Genomic DNA, 17,733 nt, shown 5'->3' with positions numbered 1-17,733 from the left:
GGTTCCTCGGAGCAGTTTGCCGCAGTGAACCCCCGAGTCAGGGCAGGGCTTGTTGCCAAGGCACAGTTGAAGAGAGGTGTCCGGGTAGCCAGCGAGCCTGGAGCGGCCTGGAGGGGAGGGAGTGGAGCTGAGACAGATGTGCCGGGATCGTCCAGGGCTGTACTCAGTCCTGTTCTCCATCTCCTCCAGCCTGTCTTCATTCTTATTCTCAGCCACGCCAGAAGGTGAATTAATACATTAAACAGACATTATTCAAGCAAGATCTCCTGGTCATCTTTAGCGTGCAGGCTTCAATGCTGGAAATAGCTAAGTGGAAAGATGTCAATAACGTAATGCATATGCACTGACCAGGTATTCAGTGTAAACAAAACAGGAGAAATAAGTCCTCACCATTGGAATTGACACTCGAATGAAGGATGCAGGAAAAAAAAACTTAAAGACGATGGCAGAAACTGCACGAGCTAACTAACGGTGGTCTCAGGAGGGCCGCGGGAGCAGTGTGCCGGACCATCAGGGCCTCCGGCCGGGAGGGGAGCTTCTCTCCAGGCCAGCGGCCGTGGCATCCCCACTCTGTGCCAGCCCTCCTGGGGGTTGCCCATCAGCAAGACACGGCTCCTGCCTTTGCACTCACTACCCGGTCGGCTTGTGTCTGTCTCATCTCCTCCCTTCCTTGCTGACCCAGCTGCCTGTCTGTCCCTTGACGCCCTCCAGCCTGCTCTTCCCCACCTGTCCTGTCCGTCCTGATGGGTCCTCTCCCTTTTCCTACTCTTGACCCCATGCCCCGAATCCCAGGAAAGGATTAAAAGATAAGCAGTCCAGCTGCAGCCACCTGAATAAACACTTGGTCGTTCCACAGCCACCCCAGGTATTTTTCTTTATCAGGTAGGAGCTGGTTACCTTCAAATCCATCGCCCCTCTGTAGTGCCTTGGGTGATGGAGACACGTTTGTCCAGGGAGCCGTCCTTAGCACTGAGGCACTGGGGATCTGCACGCAGACAGGTGTGCCTTGCAGACAAGGCCAGGGCTTTCCAGAGAGGCCTTCCCGTGCTGTGAGCTGCATGCTGGATGCAAGAGTCATCACCTCGAATTAACCGCAGACCTGGCACGTTGCTGGCTTCATTTGCATTAACCCCGGCCTCCTCGGTGCAGTTGACCTTGTCTAATTGACCTGCTTGTCTAATAGTTTTACTAATCGTTATTGTTAGAATAAGGTGCAAGAGAAAATGGTAAAGGTTATCTGACTGCTCTGGGCAGACAACAAAATTCTCTTCAGTTTCTGATTGAAGAGTATTTCTCAAAGTTAAATGAAAATCAAGATTTGACATATATTTTTCATTTAGTTTAATAAACACACATTCCTGAGTCAGAAAACTTTTTGATAAAGTGATTTACATTGTTTAGAATTTTAAAAATCCTATCTGAGACTTGAAGATCATTGGTTGCTGAAACAGATCAGGTTTTAAACTTGATGAAACATCTTCTGAAACAAAGGTCTATGCAGCAGCGTTCATAGAGCGTGTGCATCGATCCAGCAGACCCTTGTTGAGGCTGTGAGGGGTGGTGGGAGGTGCGGAGATGCCCAAAGCAGGCCTCACCCTGGAGGGCCTGGCGTCAGGCCGAGCAGGAAAGGAGCAGGGAGCAGGGGTTGCCTTGTCCCCAGCACACTGGGGTGCACCCGTGGGGGCTGTGACTGGCCCTGCCCCGTCTTCTAAGGACCCCTCGCCTGGGTCCTCCTTGATCACGTGTGATGGCCACACTGCACCTAGCCCTCGCCACCCAGGATGGTGGGCAGGTCCCGCTGGAGCACGGGAGCTCTGCCAGTGAAGGGTGGGGCCCGGGCTCCGACCTGGTCCCCTCCCCGGCGTGGGCGCCTCCCTCTGTGCGGGGGCCGCGGCCTCCTCGGGCTGGCTGCGGGGTCTCTCTGTGCTCCGGAGTCCCGCCCTCCTCTCGTTTCCACCTCCGTTTCCTGTTTTGAATCTGAATCGCTGTCCCTTTGGTTACGTGGTTTCAGTCTCAGCTTCCTTCTGGTTCTCGCTGAAGCAGATCACTGCTGCAAAGACCATTAGGTGGCATTGCTTCTTTGACCCCCTCCTGCCTGTGTGTGTGAAGGAGAAGAGAGTGGGGGGAGGGGCTCAGGGCCACCCCGCCCCCTCCAGCTCTGCTGTCCCCAAATCTGGGAACCTGCTTTCCTCGAGGTTACTTCCTATTTTTTTAGTCTTGTGATAATCCTGTTGTATTTTTCATATTCCCATTTCCAGTATCAGTGCTTTTTTGAACAAAAACTTCCTTTATGTGCTGTGAACGTGGCTTTTTTGTTGTTGTTCACCTTGTCTAGTAGAACAGTGAAAGGGAAAATCGTTCAGTCGTGTCCTACTCTTTGCAACCCCGTGGTCTGTACAGTCCCTGGAATTCTCCGGGCCAGAATACTGGAGTGGGTAGCCAACCCTTCTCCAGCGGATCTTACTGACCCAGGAATCGAACCGGTGGATTCTTTACCAATTGAGCCACAAGGGAAGCCCATAAAATGGAGAAAAATATAAAAAAAATGATCAATTAAAAAAATCCTGGGTTTGCAGTTATTTATTGATAATGCCTGAATTTTCCCTTTTATCGTGAAAGTTTATAAACTTGGTCTGTGTTTGGTTTAATCTAAGCAGTTCCCTGTATTGAACACTGATGTGCATGGAATGAACCGAAGTCAAGAGAAACAAACCTGGTGGGAAAAAGCCTTGTACTCGCCTCTTTTCCCTGCCTCGGAGTGTGAAGGTAAGGAGACCTGACGTGATCCTTCACCCGCTCAGATCTCTTAACTCCTTAAAGAGCAGTCTATTCCTTTGGCTGTGAATATTGGTCCAGAAGCATTTTCGTGTGGCGGGCGTTGGTCAGGGGCAACTGGGGACACAAGAGGTGAGCATAGGCTGGACCCTGCTCTTACACCCATCAACAGCCTCTGGCTGGGCGGGCCGTGGAGACACATAAGCCCCCAGTGAGGGGGGCAAAGGCGGAAGTGTCGGTGGCCAGTCAGGGTGGGAATCGCCGGGCCCAGGCGAGGCTGGAGAGACCAGCAGGGGACAAGCCAAGCTGGTCAGCAGGCTCGCAAGTTCTGCCGCGTTAGGCAGAGTTTGAACAGGGAGGAGGAGAGGGCCACCTACAAGAGCTCACGTTGGAGGGTGTCAGGTTGGGTGCATTTATTTTTTAAAGCAATTCTAGCAACAGAATCGGAGTGGGGAGCAATGGGGAGACTGGAGGGCACCTGCCGGGGAGCTGGGCTCTCGCCGCGTCTGCGGGACAAAGGCAGCTGCGGGGGACGGGGAGCAGAGCGCAGCCCCGGGGCGCTGTGCGGAGGAGGCCAGAGGTCGCCGAGTGACCTTCCGTGACAGCGAGCCATGGGAGGGCACTCGGGCAGACCAGGCAGCGGGACACGGAGGGCAGATTGGGGAACCTGCCCAAGGTCCATGAACCTCCCGGGGGGGGGGGCTTGGAAGCAGTAAACGGCCCGGCTCTGCCATTCTGGGGGAGGCAGAGAACCGAGGCGGCGGCTGAGCGGTCAGCTCGAGGCTAACCCTGTGCGGCCTGCCGTGGCCGCCTGCGCTCTGCCGGCTGCAGCGCTGGCCTCCGGTCTCTCCGCGCAGAGCCGTGGGAGGAGGCCGGGCTCCGGTTGGTATTTGCGTATTCACGTGTGCGTCCCGTCTCCCCTCCCCGCCTGCGGGGCAGCGCCCTGCTGCCTGGCCTCAGCCGGCCAGGGGACCTGGGATTGTTCGAGTCTCCTCTCTGCCCTGTGGGCACAGAAGCGGCTCCCCACCCCTGTCAGCCTCCTTCCCCGAGGGTCATGAGGGCAGCAGAGTCTTCATTTCCAGCATCTTTTTTATTTAACAGCCTCTATTGAAGGCCGGCTCCTCTGCTATTAGCTAATATTTAGGTGCTCTTCATTATTTCCAAGGTGCTTCAGTCTTTACAGCACCCACAAAAAGCCTGGTTTTGCCTCAGATGGCACACCCAGAACTAGCTATTCAGCCCAGGCCTGCACGCAGGCCGTAGCCCTGAGGTCCAAGCATGCTCTCTCTCCAGCGGCCTCCACACAGGGCGCCTGGGAGACGCGGGGACGATAGGAGTGTAGACTGGACCCTGACCTGAGTCCCGTCGGCGCCCTGGCTGAGCGAGCCCCAGCAGCGGTCACGGGCAACGGGGGCGGGGAGGGCCAGGGGGCCCAGGAGGTGCGGGGCAGGCAGGGGTGGCCCCCAAGCACCCTGGTCTGCGGGGCGACCCCCAAGCGCCCTGGGTGGGCTTCGTCCCTGGGCCGTGGGGGTGACCCAAGCACCCTGGGCGGCTTCGTCCTGGGCCGCGGGGTGTCTTGGTGGCCTCAGCCTGGCCTCCTGTCACTGGCGAGGCAGCCGCTGCAGCTCTTGGCCTGTGGTTCCCACGCGTGCCTTGGAGGCGCTGCACGCAGCTCGTGGCACACGGGGCTCTCTGTAATTGCGGTGTGGCCTGCAGGAACGTTCTCAGTGGACAAGCACGGTAGCCAGGCTTTCAGATGACCTGCCTGCCACTCACAGCTACCCCTGGTGGTTGCCTGGTGGTGATGTCACAAAGCCTGGTTCTTCCAGTGCGGGGGGGCGGGGTGGTGAGGGTGGGGCACAGTCTCAGGAGAAGCTCAGCCCGGAGACCAGGTGGCCTCTCACCCGCTCAGCAGCCAGGCCTGCTGACTCCCCTCGCTCCTGAAGCTTCTGATGCCACTCACGCCTCCTAAGAATCCGTGCAGCTCTGAGTCAGGGCCTGACCCGGGAGCCCCAGCCCCCCTGTGGGGGAGGAGGAGGCGGAGCGTCCCTTTTTCCAAGCGAGTCGGGAGACGGAGGCCCCGGAGGGCAGCGGCATGGCCCCGGAGGGCGGCGAGGGAACCCCCCTGGCCCTGCTGTGCATCCCCACACACGCTCCCTTGGCAGAGTCTTCTTGCACACCTATCTCATGCCAGGCGCTGTTCTGGGCACTAGAAACGCAGGGACCCCAGGGAATCAGGACCCAAGCATGTGACAGCTGGGACTAGCTGCAGGCCTGGTCCACGCAGGGGCCTCGGCAGGCGGCGTCTGACAGCCGAGACCGTGTGTGGACAGAGGTCCACACGGGGGCCCAGCCGGGCGGGAGAGGAGTGCACCTGCTGGGCCCAGGGCGCCCGCCACGAGGACCGTGCGACTGTGCCTCCCTGGGCTGTCCCAGGCTTCCGTCTGCGGGGCTCCCGCACTGGGTTCGAAAAGTATTTGTGTTCTTGTGGTCTTAGAGAGAGGGCTCTGCAGGGACTCTGTACGTGATGGTTAAGGGTTCAGCAGATGGAGCTGAGCTGGAACCCAGTGCTTCCTACACCAGCTGCTAGACCTCAGGCGATGACAGGCCTGTCTGTGCCTCCACAGTCTGTATTTGTAAAACGAGGCTGAAAGTGATGGCTCTCTTAATTAGAGAATAGTTGCAAAGGCTAAAATGCCCAGAACTGGCCTGGCCTGTGGTCACCCGGAACGTGGGGACCATGGAGAACCCTGACAGCAGTCAGCATCGCCCTCTCCTGATACCCGTGGCATCCACTGATCCCTTCTGTCCGCATAGAACCCCTAAAGAAGGAAGAGAATGGGACGGTGGCGGGGTTGGGGGAGACCCGCTCCACCTACTGGCAAGTCCCAGCCAAGGACATAGTCACCATCCCACCTCATCCGAGGGGTAGCGAGTGCCGTGGGATGCGGGGATGATGAGAGCTTGACAGGCAAGCTGAGAAAACCTGATGGCCCAGGCAGGGTGCTGGGTTCCTGCCTCGGTGGAGCCGGGGCGTCTTAACCAGCTTAACCCATCCCAGGGCGGGTGGGCCCACAGCCAGGGCCGTGGGTAGCAGTGCTCGAGAAGACATTTGCCACTTGTGCCAACCTTGCACTTGAGGCCGCACACCCATCTTAACTTGCACAGAAGTCTCTCTAGAGATGAGAGCACTGGGGCTCTTTCACTAATTTGCCCCCAGTTACAGCACAGTTAAGTAGAATCCTCCAGAGTCAGCTGACAACCTGTCTCATCACAGAGCCTGGGGTTTCTCAAGAATCTGCACCGGGAGGTTGAGGGCCCCAGGCTGTCGGAACTGAAGGTTGTGGACAGTGCAGCCTTCTGTGGGGAGGCCACACAGGGTGCACAGGCCCTCCTCCGGGGGTGGCGGGAAGGCGCGGTCCTCCAGCTGGCCCTGCCGCCGTGGGCCCCGCGGGTCCCATCTCATCGCGCGCGCAGTAACTGCCGGCTGGCTGGATGCTGACTCACGTGACGTCAGGCCCCCTGCCCTGCCCCCTTCCCACAGAGTGAAGGCGCCTGGGTTAAGTAAGCCTCAGCCCCGGCCCAGCGTCAGGACCGCCGGGGAGCCCCTCCGGAAATGGTTGAGACTGGGGCTTCCAGGCTGGTCTTAAGGCTCCCCAGGTGATCTGCACGCGAAAGCAGGGTTGAGACCCACAGGGCTAGGTGACTCGTACTTGATGCCTTCGGCTCCCAGCGTGCAGTCCCGAGCCCTCCCCGGTCACGCTGCGCGCCCCCTCCCCCTCCTCCTCTGTCCTCCGAGGGCTTAGCTCGGAGCTGAGCTGAGGAAGAGCAGAGAGGGTGTTGCCCTGTGTTTCCTCCCGTCACCCCTCCTCTCGTCTGCGCTGCGTCTCTCTCCAGCAGCGTGTTCGCGGCGCGTCATCCGTCCGCACCACGTCCAGCCCCGGGGCCTTGCGGGCCCTTTTTATCCTGTGTTCCCAGGGCCTGTCACCTAGAGGTGCGAGTGTGTTGTTGAGAGAGTGTCTCGTGGTGGGATTAACGGTTATGTTGGCCTCTTTTTTTTTTTTTTACTCCATGAACAATTCATTAGAAGCATTTTTTAAAACTGGCCTAACGTTTTCCTGGCGCACACCTGGCTGAGGCTGACCATGTCTGCTTTTAGCCATCTGACTGTTCAGCAAAAAAAAAAAAAAAGAAGAATGGTACGTTTCATGACTGTGTCTTAATGAAATCTCCCTCCCTTTCCCTCTTTTCCCTTCTCCATTCAAAATGATTTAAGAATGTTATACAAATGCCAAGGGAGAGAATGGTATAGAAGAGTATCCAGATGTTAAAGAAATGCCCAGTAATGAAGAGCGTCTGTTAGATTTTAATAGGGTAAGTGGACTGTCCTCCTCCTTACTACTAACTCGCAGTGGCCGCCAGCGCCCCGCACAACCCGGGAGCCTCCCGGCTGCCTCTCCCGTCACCAAGCTCTGCGGCTGCGGCCCTTTGGCCTGCCTCGCCTCCCACTCACCGCCAAGGCCTCCCCCCGCCCCCCTTCTCCTTGCAGTCCGTCCCTCCTGCCAGAGCGTGTTTGCCCCACACACGGCTGACCCTGCCGTTCCCCCTTAAAATGCTCTGGTGGACACCCTTTCCACCTTTCAAAATGCGCATCAGGAAGGAGCCCCCCACTCACACCCCCGAGTGTGCCCTACCCGCCCGCCGCCCGCGTGGGGCTCCGCTGCGGCGCTGCAGCAGCTGAACGCACCGTGTCCGCTGGCCCGAGCTCTCTGTGGGGCCGGCTCAGGGAGGGCCCGGACCTCGCCTGGTTAGGCCAGCAGCTGAATGAGTCCAAAGGAGCCCCTCTGGCTTCTCGGCGTGATTTGTCAGTGTCAGTCGAAGTCTTGTGAAAGTCCCCCCCACCCCTACCCCCCAGCGCCCCCGTGGTCTTTGTGTCCGTGGACCTGCTGGACTTAACGCATCAAGACAGGCGTCTGGGGGTCCCCAGCGTTCTCTGCATCCAGCTCCGTGACCGTTCTGCCCCCTGACCGCCGCCCCAGCTTCAGTGCCCAGACCTCCTCGCTCTTGTCCCTCCTCACCTCCGCAGTCCGTGTGCCCGCCCACCTCTCAGCTGACCCCAGTCCTCCGGCCTCTCCCGCCTCCGCGGTTCACACTCCCCCGCCCCCTTTGCCGCACCGCTGCTGCCGTGGGCTTCGCCGCGGGCTTCCTGCTTCCACCCGCCCCTCCACCCCCAACAGTCTCTCTCACACCGCAAGGCACAGCAGCCACGCGTTGTTGCCTCAGTCGCCCAGGAGGCGGGTGCTGTTGTGCCGGCCTGCAGATGAGAAAACTAAAGGCCTGGAAAGATTCCGAGGGGCTTCCCCGGTGGCTCTGAGGGTAAAGAACCCGCCTGCCAAGCAGGAGATGCAGGTTCTATCCTGGGTCGGGAAGATTCCCCCCACCCACCCCCTGTCCCCGGAGGGTCCGGCAACCCACTCCAGTATCCTTGCCTGGAGAATCCTGTGGACAGAGGAGCTGGCGGGGGTGGGGGGGGGCTCCAGTTCATGGGGTCACAGAGAGTCCAACACGACCGAGCACACACGATCACAGATTTCCCGAACACGCCTCTGAAGTCGCGCAGCCAGAGCCTGCGTGTCGGCCGGAGCCGTGCCCTCAGCCCCCGAGTTCGACCCCCGCCAACTGCTAACCGCGATGTCCTCTCGCCCTTGGGCACGGAGTGGATGCATCTCCCTGCCAGGCCTTTGTGTCTGCCCTCGCGTGCCTCTCTGCTCCCACGTCCTCCGCTCCCCCATTGGTGTGGCAGTCTTTCTGTGCTCCTTCCTCTGGGGGCTCTCAACCAGGGACAGTACTGCCATCTGGAGATGGGGGTGGGGGCGGATGCTTGGGGCGCGGGGTGGGTGTTGCTAAGCCACTATGACTGGCCGGGGCATTGCTAGTTACTGTAGTAAGTAGGGGTGCTGGTCACCACGAGGGAGGGGCTTTGCTAGCCACTGGGGGGGGGGGGGGGGCGCTTGTTAGTTACTATGACCGACGGGGCATTGCTCATCACTGGAGGAGCGGGAAGAATTACCCAGTCACTGTCGGGGGAGGGTGACGTGGCTAATTAACTGTGACCGGTGCAGGGAAGCATTGCTGGCTGCTGTGACTGGGGAGGGACCACCACTTGCAGCTAGTGTCCCGAGGGCCAGAGATGTTGCCTGTCTGCTGGGGGTGGGGGGGGCAGTCCCATACAACCAAGAGTTTCTCTAAAAAGTCCCCCATGCCAGCGGGCCCCCAGTTCAGAAGCAACACCCCCAGGGTCCCCGCCAGCTCTGCTTTTTCTGTGGCCCAGCTCTCTTCTCAGCATCTCCTCGAAAGAAACGCTGTCCCTGCCACTCCTGTCTGGAGCCCCATCAGCGCCCCCCTCCCCGCCCCGCCCCGCCCCAGCTGGTCAGCGCAGCAGGAAGCTGGGAGGGCAGTGGGTGGATCGGTCTGCTTGCTGTCCGTCCCTGGAATGAGAGCCCCAGGAGGGCGAGGCCGCACTCGGAGACTCCGGAGGGCTGGAACGTGGAGAATCAGGGTCTGGGGTCCTTTACCGGTCAGGAGGGAGAGGTGGTTCGTTTTGCTTTCAAACAGGAGAACTTGAGAGTCTGGTAACTCTCCACCGGGAAATATCCACCATCAGTTTGTTCCCTAATCTCTGTATGTGAAAAAAGCGCCTCCCCCGGCCCCTTCTGTGACCGTGTCCCTCTCCCCTCAGGTGTCTTCTGTTTATGAAGCGAGGTGCACAGCGGAGCCGGACGCCGGAGCCCAGCCCAACGGCTTCCACCGCACGCCGCGCTCCAGCGCGGGCTCTGCCGCGGAGGACTCGGGCTCTGACGGTGGAGGCGAGTGGGCGGACCCCGGCGAGGAGGAGCTCTTCTCCCGAACTCATCTCTAACCCCGCCCCCCCGCAGAGCAGTACAAGTTATTTTTTTTTTAATTGCTATGTGAGGGGGAAAGTACCCTTTTGTGAGGCCTGTTAATCTAAACAACTTAGGTTTCTTCTTCAATTAACTGGTTCAGATCAGTAATTCTCTTCTTGCTTATTTTAGAGTTGAGGACAGCTGTCCTGTTGAAAATTTTCTTTCTTTTCTTTTTTTTTTTTTTCCTTCTTCCAAGCTGTTAAAATTCTTGGCTCTCTGAACTAGACTAGAACGGGTGTGCATGTGCTCGTCTTAGAAGCATCACTGCCTTCCGCGTCCTCTCGCTGCCGCAGCGCCCCCTTCCGGCCGCAGTCCGTCACCGCCCCTGCCCCCCCTCCCCCCCCCCCCCTTGCTAGCATCGCAGCGTCAGCGCCCACGTCCACTCCTCAGAGACTCTAGCTTCGGGGACACGCAGGCTCTGTCCTCTCTGAACTGGGGTGTGAACGCTTACCCCCGCAGCGGGTCAGTGCCTGTCTTTGGAGGCCAGAGGGCAGCCCGGGTGACTCATCCTGGGTCTCCATTCAGTAAAAAAAAAATCTCATGTACATTTAACGTAGGAACTGCAAGGGTGTGCTTTTAGAGACTTAACAAAAATACTGTGTTTTCTATCTTAGGATCTTCCCCTAGAGTACGTACCATGGACAGTGCCATGGTCGGTGACCTCCTCGCTAGCTGAGGCAGCCAAGGACTTGGAGGTACGGGGTGGCATGTGAGGCCAGGTGGGGCGGAGGGCGGGGCAGCGCACCCCAGCCCGCTCTCGCGTCGCAGTCTCTTTGCCCCCCGCCCCCCCAGACACCGGTCAGGGTTGTTTGCGGTGAGTCTTGCAATACTCGGTGAGGACCTGAGTTGCAGGTGAGATTCTTGCGGTGACCAACATGGAATCCAAGCCCCCCCCCAGAACTTGAGATTGTAAACGTCTGACCTGCAACAAAGGCCACCTCACGACCCCAAAGAGACCTTGGCTGCAGCAGCTGGCTGCGCTCGTGGCTCTGACTTAGCGTAGCTTAGATCTCCTTTTGTGTTTGAGAGAATGTTCTGGGCAAGTTCTGTGTGTGGCGGGTTGGGGAGCAGAGCCCTGGTTTCTCCCGTACTCGTGTGAGGGCTCCACAGGCCCCCCGCCCGTGTCGTCGGGAAGCCAGGGCTCGATCCGTCTCGTCCAGGCCCATCCGTTTCACAGCGGTCACTTCCTCAAGCTTTTCACGCCGCCGCGCAACAGGCTGAAGTTAGAAGGAGCAATATTTGCAAAACCTAAACGTTTAAAGTTACTTTTCTTTTTTTTAACCGACGTGTGAGATCAGTTGAGCGTGTCCGTAACGTCGGGAAGTCTTAACTGGATGAGACAGCACCACCACTGATTCTGGCAGGCACTAGACACGTAATATGTACTAGCTGGGAGCTGAGCTGGCCGAGAATACGTGGTTTGCTTCAGGCATTGGGTTTCGTTGCCTTGCCTTCATGATTACGCAGGAAACTCCCTCCAGGGCCGTGGAGTCACCCCCCCGGCACTCTCTGTCCTCACTGTGGGAAACCTGATGGGCCGTGGGGTTTGGTCTCACCACACGTCAGGGTTTGTTTTTATACAGCACATCTTTGACACTTTAAAGTGGGTTTGTGTGTGTGTGTGTGTGTGTGTGTGTGTGCGCGCGCGCGCGTGTGTAAGATTTTTATGTTGCTGTTATTTATTTACAGACTTTATAAGGGTTTATGTATTTTTCTTTCTTCCAGAGCTTCCTAAAAATTGATTAGCGTCTGCACTGAAATATAATTTTTAACAGCAAAGGCAAAAAAAGAATTGGAAGTTGTAAAATTCCTAAAAAAAAAAAAATCACTACAGTGACGATCATCCTAGAAATCGTTGCTTGTGTAGCCGAGACCAAATAAATAGATTTCAGACACAACCTTTAGCTCGGTGATTTCGGACAGCTGCTTTTTTTTTTTTTTTTTCATGAAAAGGCTCCAGGTGGTCATGGTGCAGACTTCCTCACACTGGCGGGAAGTCGTCGCACCTCCCACGGGGAACGGGAATGGATTACAAGCGGGCGAGGGAGTGAACAGATTACGTATTTATTTGTTTTCGTAGCTAAGTGGCTGAAGCCCGGAGGCTCTCAGCGACGGAGTTGAAAGTTGTGGTTTTCAGTTTTGTAAGTGAGTGATCACAAAGAAAAAGCATCTCTTTAAAAAGTTGGCAAAACGCTGAAACGCACTGTGGTATGAAGCGCGTTGCACATCTTAGCACTGAAGCACCAGTTTCCCATTCCTGGGCTGAGATTCTTTTCCCGTGGTTGTATCGTTCTGATTTCACGTACACCAGAGTAACCGATTTTTTTGTTTTGTTTTGTTTTCTTGTGGAGTTAACACCAAATAAAAAAGTTAAAAAAAAAGCCATTGGTTGTCTTTGTTTATCGTAGCAAAGATTCTTTTATAAAAGAACACCAGCCTCCTCTTAGCAACTTACCAGAAATCATGTGGATATTCACTTAATGTAACAAATCACCTTAGTAATTCCCACTTAGGTAACACCCATAGGTGTTAATTTCTGCAAAGATCACCCCCAGTCAATAATGTGTTAAATTCCAGATGAAGGTTCTTTAGTTCTTCCTTAGGGGCACTATTGAAAGTGCTGGCATTTGCTTTGCTGGAGGAGAAAGTGGGTGGGGCCTTGCTGAGAAAAGAACCTACCCTGCCCCCCCCATTCCCACCCCTAGGAACTACTGCCTGAATCTTGCAAAGAAAAACACCTTTTTGTCCTGTGATGGTAGAAAAACCTTAGTCTTTTTGTTCTGGGGGAGCGCTAGGGGAATGTGTATTTATATAACATGATGACTGTACATTTTAAGAAATCAATGTATTATTTTAAAAGTATGAAAGAAAACTCATCCATACCTCCATCACCCCAAGAGGACAGCTTCTAAGCTTTGTGCGAAACACCTTCCCAGACAGCTGAGTGTCTATGTGGGTATCTGTATATAGAGAGAAGTTTTTAGTAAGGGTTGTACTACACTTGCTCTTCTGTAGCTTCAGAAATAGGTTTTTCCTCAGAGATCTTTTCATGTCAGTAACAATCTGTGTCACTTTTATAGCTTATGATTCTATTACACGGATTTAATAAGTTCCGCCAACATGGAGAAAGTTCCCCTCACGTTTGTTCAGTACCCTAAGTCACATTTCTCTGTTGACAGCCTTTAACCACGGGCCTCCTCGGGCAGCGGCCCTGGAAGGTCAATTCCAGCCCTCGGGACGCCTGCCACTGGATGGACATCCACACGGACACGCGGTCCCATGGACCTGTGTGTGAACCCAAACGTCCTTTTCTCTCACCCTCCGGACGCTGAGCACTCGCCTTCCATCGGCACAGAGGGCTCGAGTTGTGTTCGGCCCATCCTTCTGGCTTCTGGGATGTGCGGGCATGTTTTTACACGCTTCACAGGTAGTGTGGTGGTCAAGAATCTGCCTGCCAATGCAGGAGACACAGAGACTCAGGTTCGAAACCTGGGTCAGGAAGATCCCCTGGAGTTAGAAATGGCAACCCACTCCAGTATTCTTGCCTGGAGAAGCCCACGGAAGAGGAGCCTGGAGGGCTACAGTCCATGGGGTTGCAAAGAGTCGGACACAACTGAGTGACTTAGCACACATACATACCTCTCCCTCTGAAGAGGGTAGAGCTGCTCTCCCACGATTGTGGAGAGTAGATCTCTGAAGCCTGCATCTTGCAGACAAGCTAAAGGGGTCAGCCTCACTTTTCCCAGCCCGCCTCAGCCCCGCTTTCTGTGAAGTCCGCAGGCAGCCCAGTTTGAGAGGACATCTGTAAGGGGAGGCCCAGGGCCCAGCTCTTAGAGCAGCTCCTGGAACCAGATGAGCCCCCGAGCGCTGACTTGCAGACCACACATCGGGCGGCATTGTTTCGGCATGCCCCCATCATCTTCACCAGCTGGACCTTAACCTCTTCCTCCGTTTGGCCCTGGCACCGGCTGGGTGGTCCGTATGGTGGCGAGGGGCCGCCACACAGAGGCAGGACCAGAGGCCAGCAGTGCAGCAGAGGGCGTGTGTCCACCGAGATGGTTGGTGTCCCGGGAGTGCACCCTCCGCTGTGTCCAGGGCTTCTCTCGTCGGTCACCTCCCGGCACAGGTGTGCGCCTTAGGCCACACCAGCCATCAGCTCCATCCTTTCACTGTGGTTCTACAAAGTACCGTGAGCGTCACAAGGGCACCCACCGGCCAAAGCAGGGTTGGGGAGGGGGGCGCCCTGCGCACCGTAGCTAGTCACCTGGAGACTGTTTCTGTTCCCAGGAATCGAGGCGTCACAGCTAAGTGGACGGCGCAGGTGTGACGGCCCCCGTGTGGGTGTCTGCCTGCAGTGCTGGGGTTCAGTCAGTACCACTGCACGTGCCATCCCGGCGGCCCGGGCACGTGGGCTGAGTGGCTGAGACGGGGGCCTGGAGGCCAGCTTGTCTGCACAGCGGTCCAGGGGCAGAAAGGGGGGCCCGGCTTCCCCTGAGAGCCGCTGGTGGGCGGCCTCCCTGGCCGCGCTGTAGGGAGCACAGAGACCAGGACATGAGCCACTGCTTTTAGAGACTGCAGCTGGCCTGCCACGTGGTGGGCGGCGGGGATCACCCTGTCTGGGCCGGGAACACTGCCAGCCCACACGGGGGGCTCGCCACGCACTGGGCACCCGTCCAAGCAGGGTTTACTCACAACCCTGTGGGGTAGGTACAGTGGCCCCATTTTACAGATAAGAAAACAGACACAGCGAGAAGTTAAATCACTTGCTAAGGTCTCACAGCTTGTGGCACGGCTCAGATGGTAAAGAATCCGCCTGCATTGCAGGAGACTCCGGATTCAATCCCTGGGACGGGAAGCTCTCCCGGAGAAGGGAATGGCTTCCAGTATTCTTGGCCTGGAGAATTCCACGGATGGAGGAGCCTGGTGGGCCACAGCCCATGGGGTCACAGAGTCGAACGCAACTGAGTGACTTAACATTTTCTTTTCCCACTTTACACCTGGTGGGCGGTGGAGCCAGGATTCGAAGTGGACGCTGACCACAGAACCCATCCCAAAGAAAGCCTCTCTCGTCTCGCCAAAAACCCCATTCTACAAAGCGTGTGGGGTCAGCCGCTTCCGCCAAACAGTCTCTTTCTGGTCCTCGTGAGCCGTGCAGTGAGGCTGTCGGGGGCCAAGTCCCGGCCCAGCCAACACCCCCCCGCCCGCCCCCTCCGCTGGCCACCCACTCCTGGGTGAGCATGCACGCCTCGCTGCCCTGGCTGTCAGTGGAAGCTGGCACACCCAGCCTGGGACAGCCGGGTACCCCTCCTCCCCTTCTCCTCCCCTTCTCCCCTCCCTCCACCCAGTGGCTGCCCAGCCCTGCCTCAGGGTCAGGCCCTGCAGAGCACGGGGCTGGGGGGGGCGGGGGCGGGGGCTGGGTGCTCAGCGCGGTCACGCGGCCTTCAGGCGGCGCCTTAGCCCTCCTCTCACCCGTCACGAGATCACCGTGTCCCTCCTGGTGGGGGCGGCTGCGGTAGCAGCAGAACCGAGTGTGCCTGTTGGTTCAGGGTCACCAGGCGGGCAGAAGGGCCCCAGGCACACGGCCTGCTGCCACTCAGACCCGGGGCCGGCCACTTCCTGCCACAGCCCAGGGGTCATGTGGGGGGTGGGGGGATCTGTTTCAGGGGGAACCAAGGAGGCCCCACCCTCTGGGCCCCACCCTGGCTGCCCTGGGCCCCCAGCCTCGTCCCAGAGGGGGCTGCGTGAGGGCCCGCGGACCTCCCTTCTCCTTGCCCACCCGAGAAGGCGCCTGGCCAGCCTGTGACCCTGGGCTGGGCACCCTCTCCCTGGCCGCGGATCGAGGACACCCCCCTCCCCAGGCTCCCAGGGCCAGGCTGGGCCAACCCGGTGACGGGCAGGGAACGCTGCCTCCTCCCCACCACCCCCCGGTGTGGGGGGACAGGCCCCGAGCCCACCTGGGCCTTCCCCACCCCCTGCTCCTCCCCTCCGCTCCTTCCTGTCCCTGCGGGTTGGGCTCCGGTTCTGAGCCGCCCCCTCCAGCCTCAGGAAGTCCAGGGGCCTGGTCCAGAGCATCGCCCGCCCGCCTGAGTGAGCAGACCTGTGAGGTCACCCCTGGGTGGGGGTGGGGGTGGGGGGGTGGGGGGGACCCCCACCCCAAGCGGCCTCCACACTGCCCCCCTCCCATCCCATCCCCCCAGAGGGGGAGCTGAACTGACTGCAGAGCTTTGGGCTAGGGAGGCCTGGGGGCCGCAGGCCATGAGACTGAGGGCCGCAGCACAGGTCCAAGCCGGGTGGCCAACTTTGGGGTAGGTCCTCCCTCTGCCCAAGACGAGCCCTGGCTGTGTGCTGAGACCCCCGGGCTAACCAAGGGTCAAGCACATCCGGCCCCTCCAGGCCTGCCTCCCAGCTCTTCCCCGCCCAGGCCTGGGGCCCCTCCCGTGGCCCCGCTCAGGACCCAGCTCCTGCCGTCACACACGTCAGACGTGACCGTGGCGTGCTCCCGCACCCCGAGAGCTGCTCCCCAACAATCGCGGGCAGCCCTGCTCAGCCAACGCTTGCCTGGGCCCTCGGCCTCCCCCCCTGCAGCCATCCAGGCCCAAGGGTGGCTGGCTCAGAGGGATTGGGGACCCTGGGGAGACGCCCTCAGTGGCAGACCCTGGCTCCCTGCAATGCGCCGGTCACCACGCGTGCACACACACACATCTGTGACTGTCTCCATGCCCAGCCTCGGGAGCCTAAGACTGCCGGGCACTCCATCCAGCTGGCTACCTCCCCTGCCCATTAAGGCCCTACCAGGGTGCTGGCTGAGTCTGGCCGCTCTCCCATGATGCAGGTGTTTGTAGCATCTCAGGGATCCTTCTGGGCGCCTCACTTCCCCAGGCTCATCCCTCACGTGGACCTCCCCTTCCCGAGCTGGGGAGGAAGTGGGGAGACCTGAGCCTCTGAGTCTTGTCCTCACGCTGAACTCTGGTCCTCACTCAAAAACGCTTTTCCCAGGCCTGGTGGCATCGTGCTGGGAGGGCCTTTTGTTACCTGGACAAGCCTGGTGAGCAGAGGAGCCTGGAGTCCACGCCTGGACCTTCCTGAGTCGTCACATGGAAGGAGGGAGAGTCTGGAGCCTTCTGGGGGCCAGTGTCATTTCATTTTGGCATTAAGCTACCGGTTCAGAAGAAAGGGACGTCTCTGGGCCTTGGTTGCAAAACCAGAGTTTGGAAACTTGCATTCATTCATTTGACAAACACGTTTAGAGCCTGGTGGAGGTGGTGGTTTAGTCGCTAAGTCGTGTCCAATTCTTGAGACCCCCATGGACTATAGCCCTCCAGGATCCTATGTCCAAGGGATTCTCCAGGCAAGAATACTGGAGTGGGTTGCTATTTCCTTCTCCAGTTTAGAGCTGGAGTTTAGAGCTTAGTTTAGAGCTTACGATGTGCCAGACCCTGAGCCTGATGCTGGAAATAAATTTCATTTTTCTAAGCAGGTCAGCCTCCCTTGGCCCTACTTGTGCAATGATTAGGAGACCACGGTTTCCTCTTTCATCTCTCCGAGATAAACTTCTGAGGGTCTCTCCAGCCTGCCCGAGCTCCAGACATCTAGAATTTCTCAGCAGTTTGAAGGAAAAGTGGGGAAGACCCCAAGCCCAGGTGGCCATGCCATTAGAAGGCTGGTTCTTCTTCATCTTGCCCCCCAATTTCCCTGCCTGGCAGCCCCCAAGCTCCACCCCACTCAGCGGTCTCGGAAGTTGGTGGGCTGGGGGTGTGGGGTGAAGCATTGGGACCCGGCTCTGCCCTGAATGGTCTGATGGCCTTGGCAAGGCCACGTGGTGTCCCTGAGCAGGGCAGGCGGGGGAGGAAGGCGGTACAGTCCTCAACTTGACACCCTCAAAGGGCCTTCCCATGGAACGAGTTACCCGTTTCATCTGGAAGAAACATACGGGGCTCCGTTTCCACCCCGGGACTCTGCAGACCGGCCGTTAACAACGTGGTTTCCTGCTTGGCCATGATCCGCTCTCCAGGGC

At 58.1% G+C, this 17,733-nt stretch overlaps 1 protein-coding gene across 7 annotated transcripts in view; it reads left to right on the top strand.

Annotated features, from left to right (window-relative positions):
- KIAA0232 (KIAA0232 ortholog) overlaps window positions 1–11,748 on the top strand; it is an 82,358-nt gene extending 70,610 nt beyond the window's left edge. For 4 of the 7 annotated variants that reach the window (XM_043906107.1, XM_043906108.1, XM_043906110.1 and 1 more), the window contains 3 exons: window positions 2,655–2,766; window positions 7,052–7,149; window positions 9,515–11,748. In XM_043906107.1, coding sequence (XP_043762042.1) covers window positions 2,655–2,766; window positions 7,052–7,149; window positions 9,515–9,694 — 390 coding nt within the window. In that variant the 3' untranslated portion in view covers window positions 9,695–11,748. The remainder of the gene's footprint in view (window positions 1–2,654; window positions 2,767–7,051; window positions 7,150–9,514) is intronic. The other 3 variants (XM_043906111.1, XM_043906113.1, XM_043906112.1) reach the window with 3 other exon arrangements.
- Window positions 11,749–17,733: the final 5,985 nt, after the last annotated feature.

This window comes from Cervus elaphus, chromosome 6 (assembly GCF_910594005.1).
Source record: "Cervus elaphus chromosome 6, mCerEla1.1, whole genome shotgun sequence".
Lineage (NCBI taxonomy): Eukaryota > Metazoa > Chordata > Mammalia > Artiodactyla > Cervidae > Cervus > Cervus elaphus.
The sequence above is the reverse complement of the archived record's forward strand: the minus strand, read 5'-3'. Positions and strand labels throughout refer to the sequence as shown.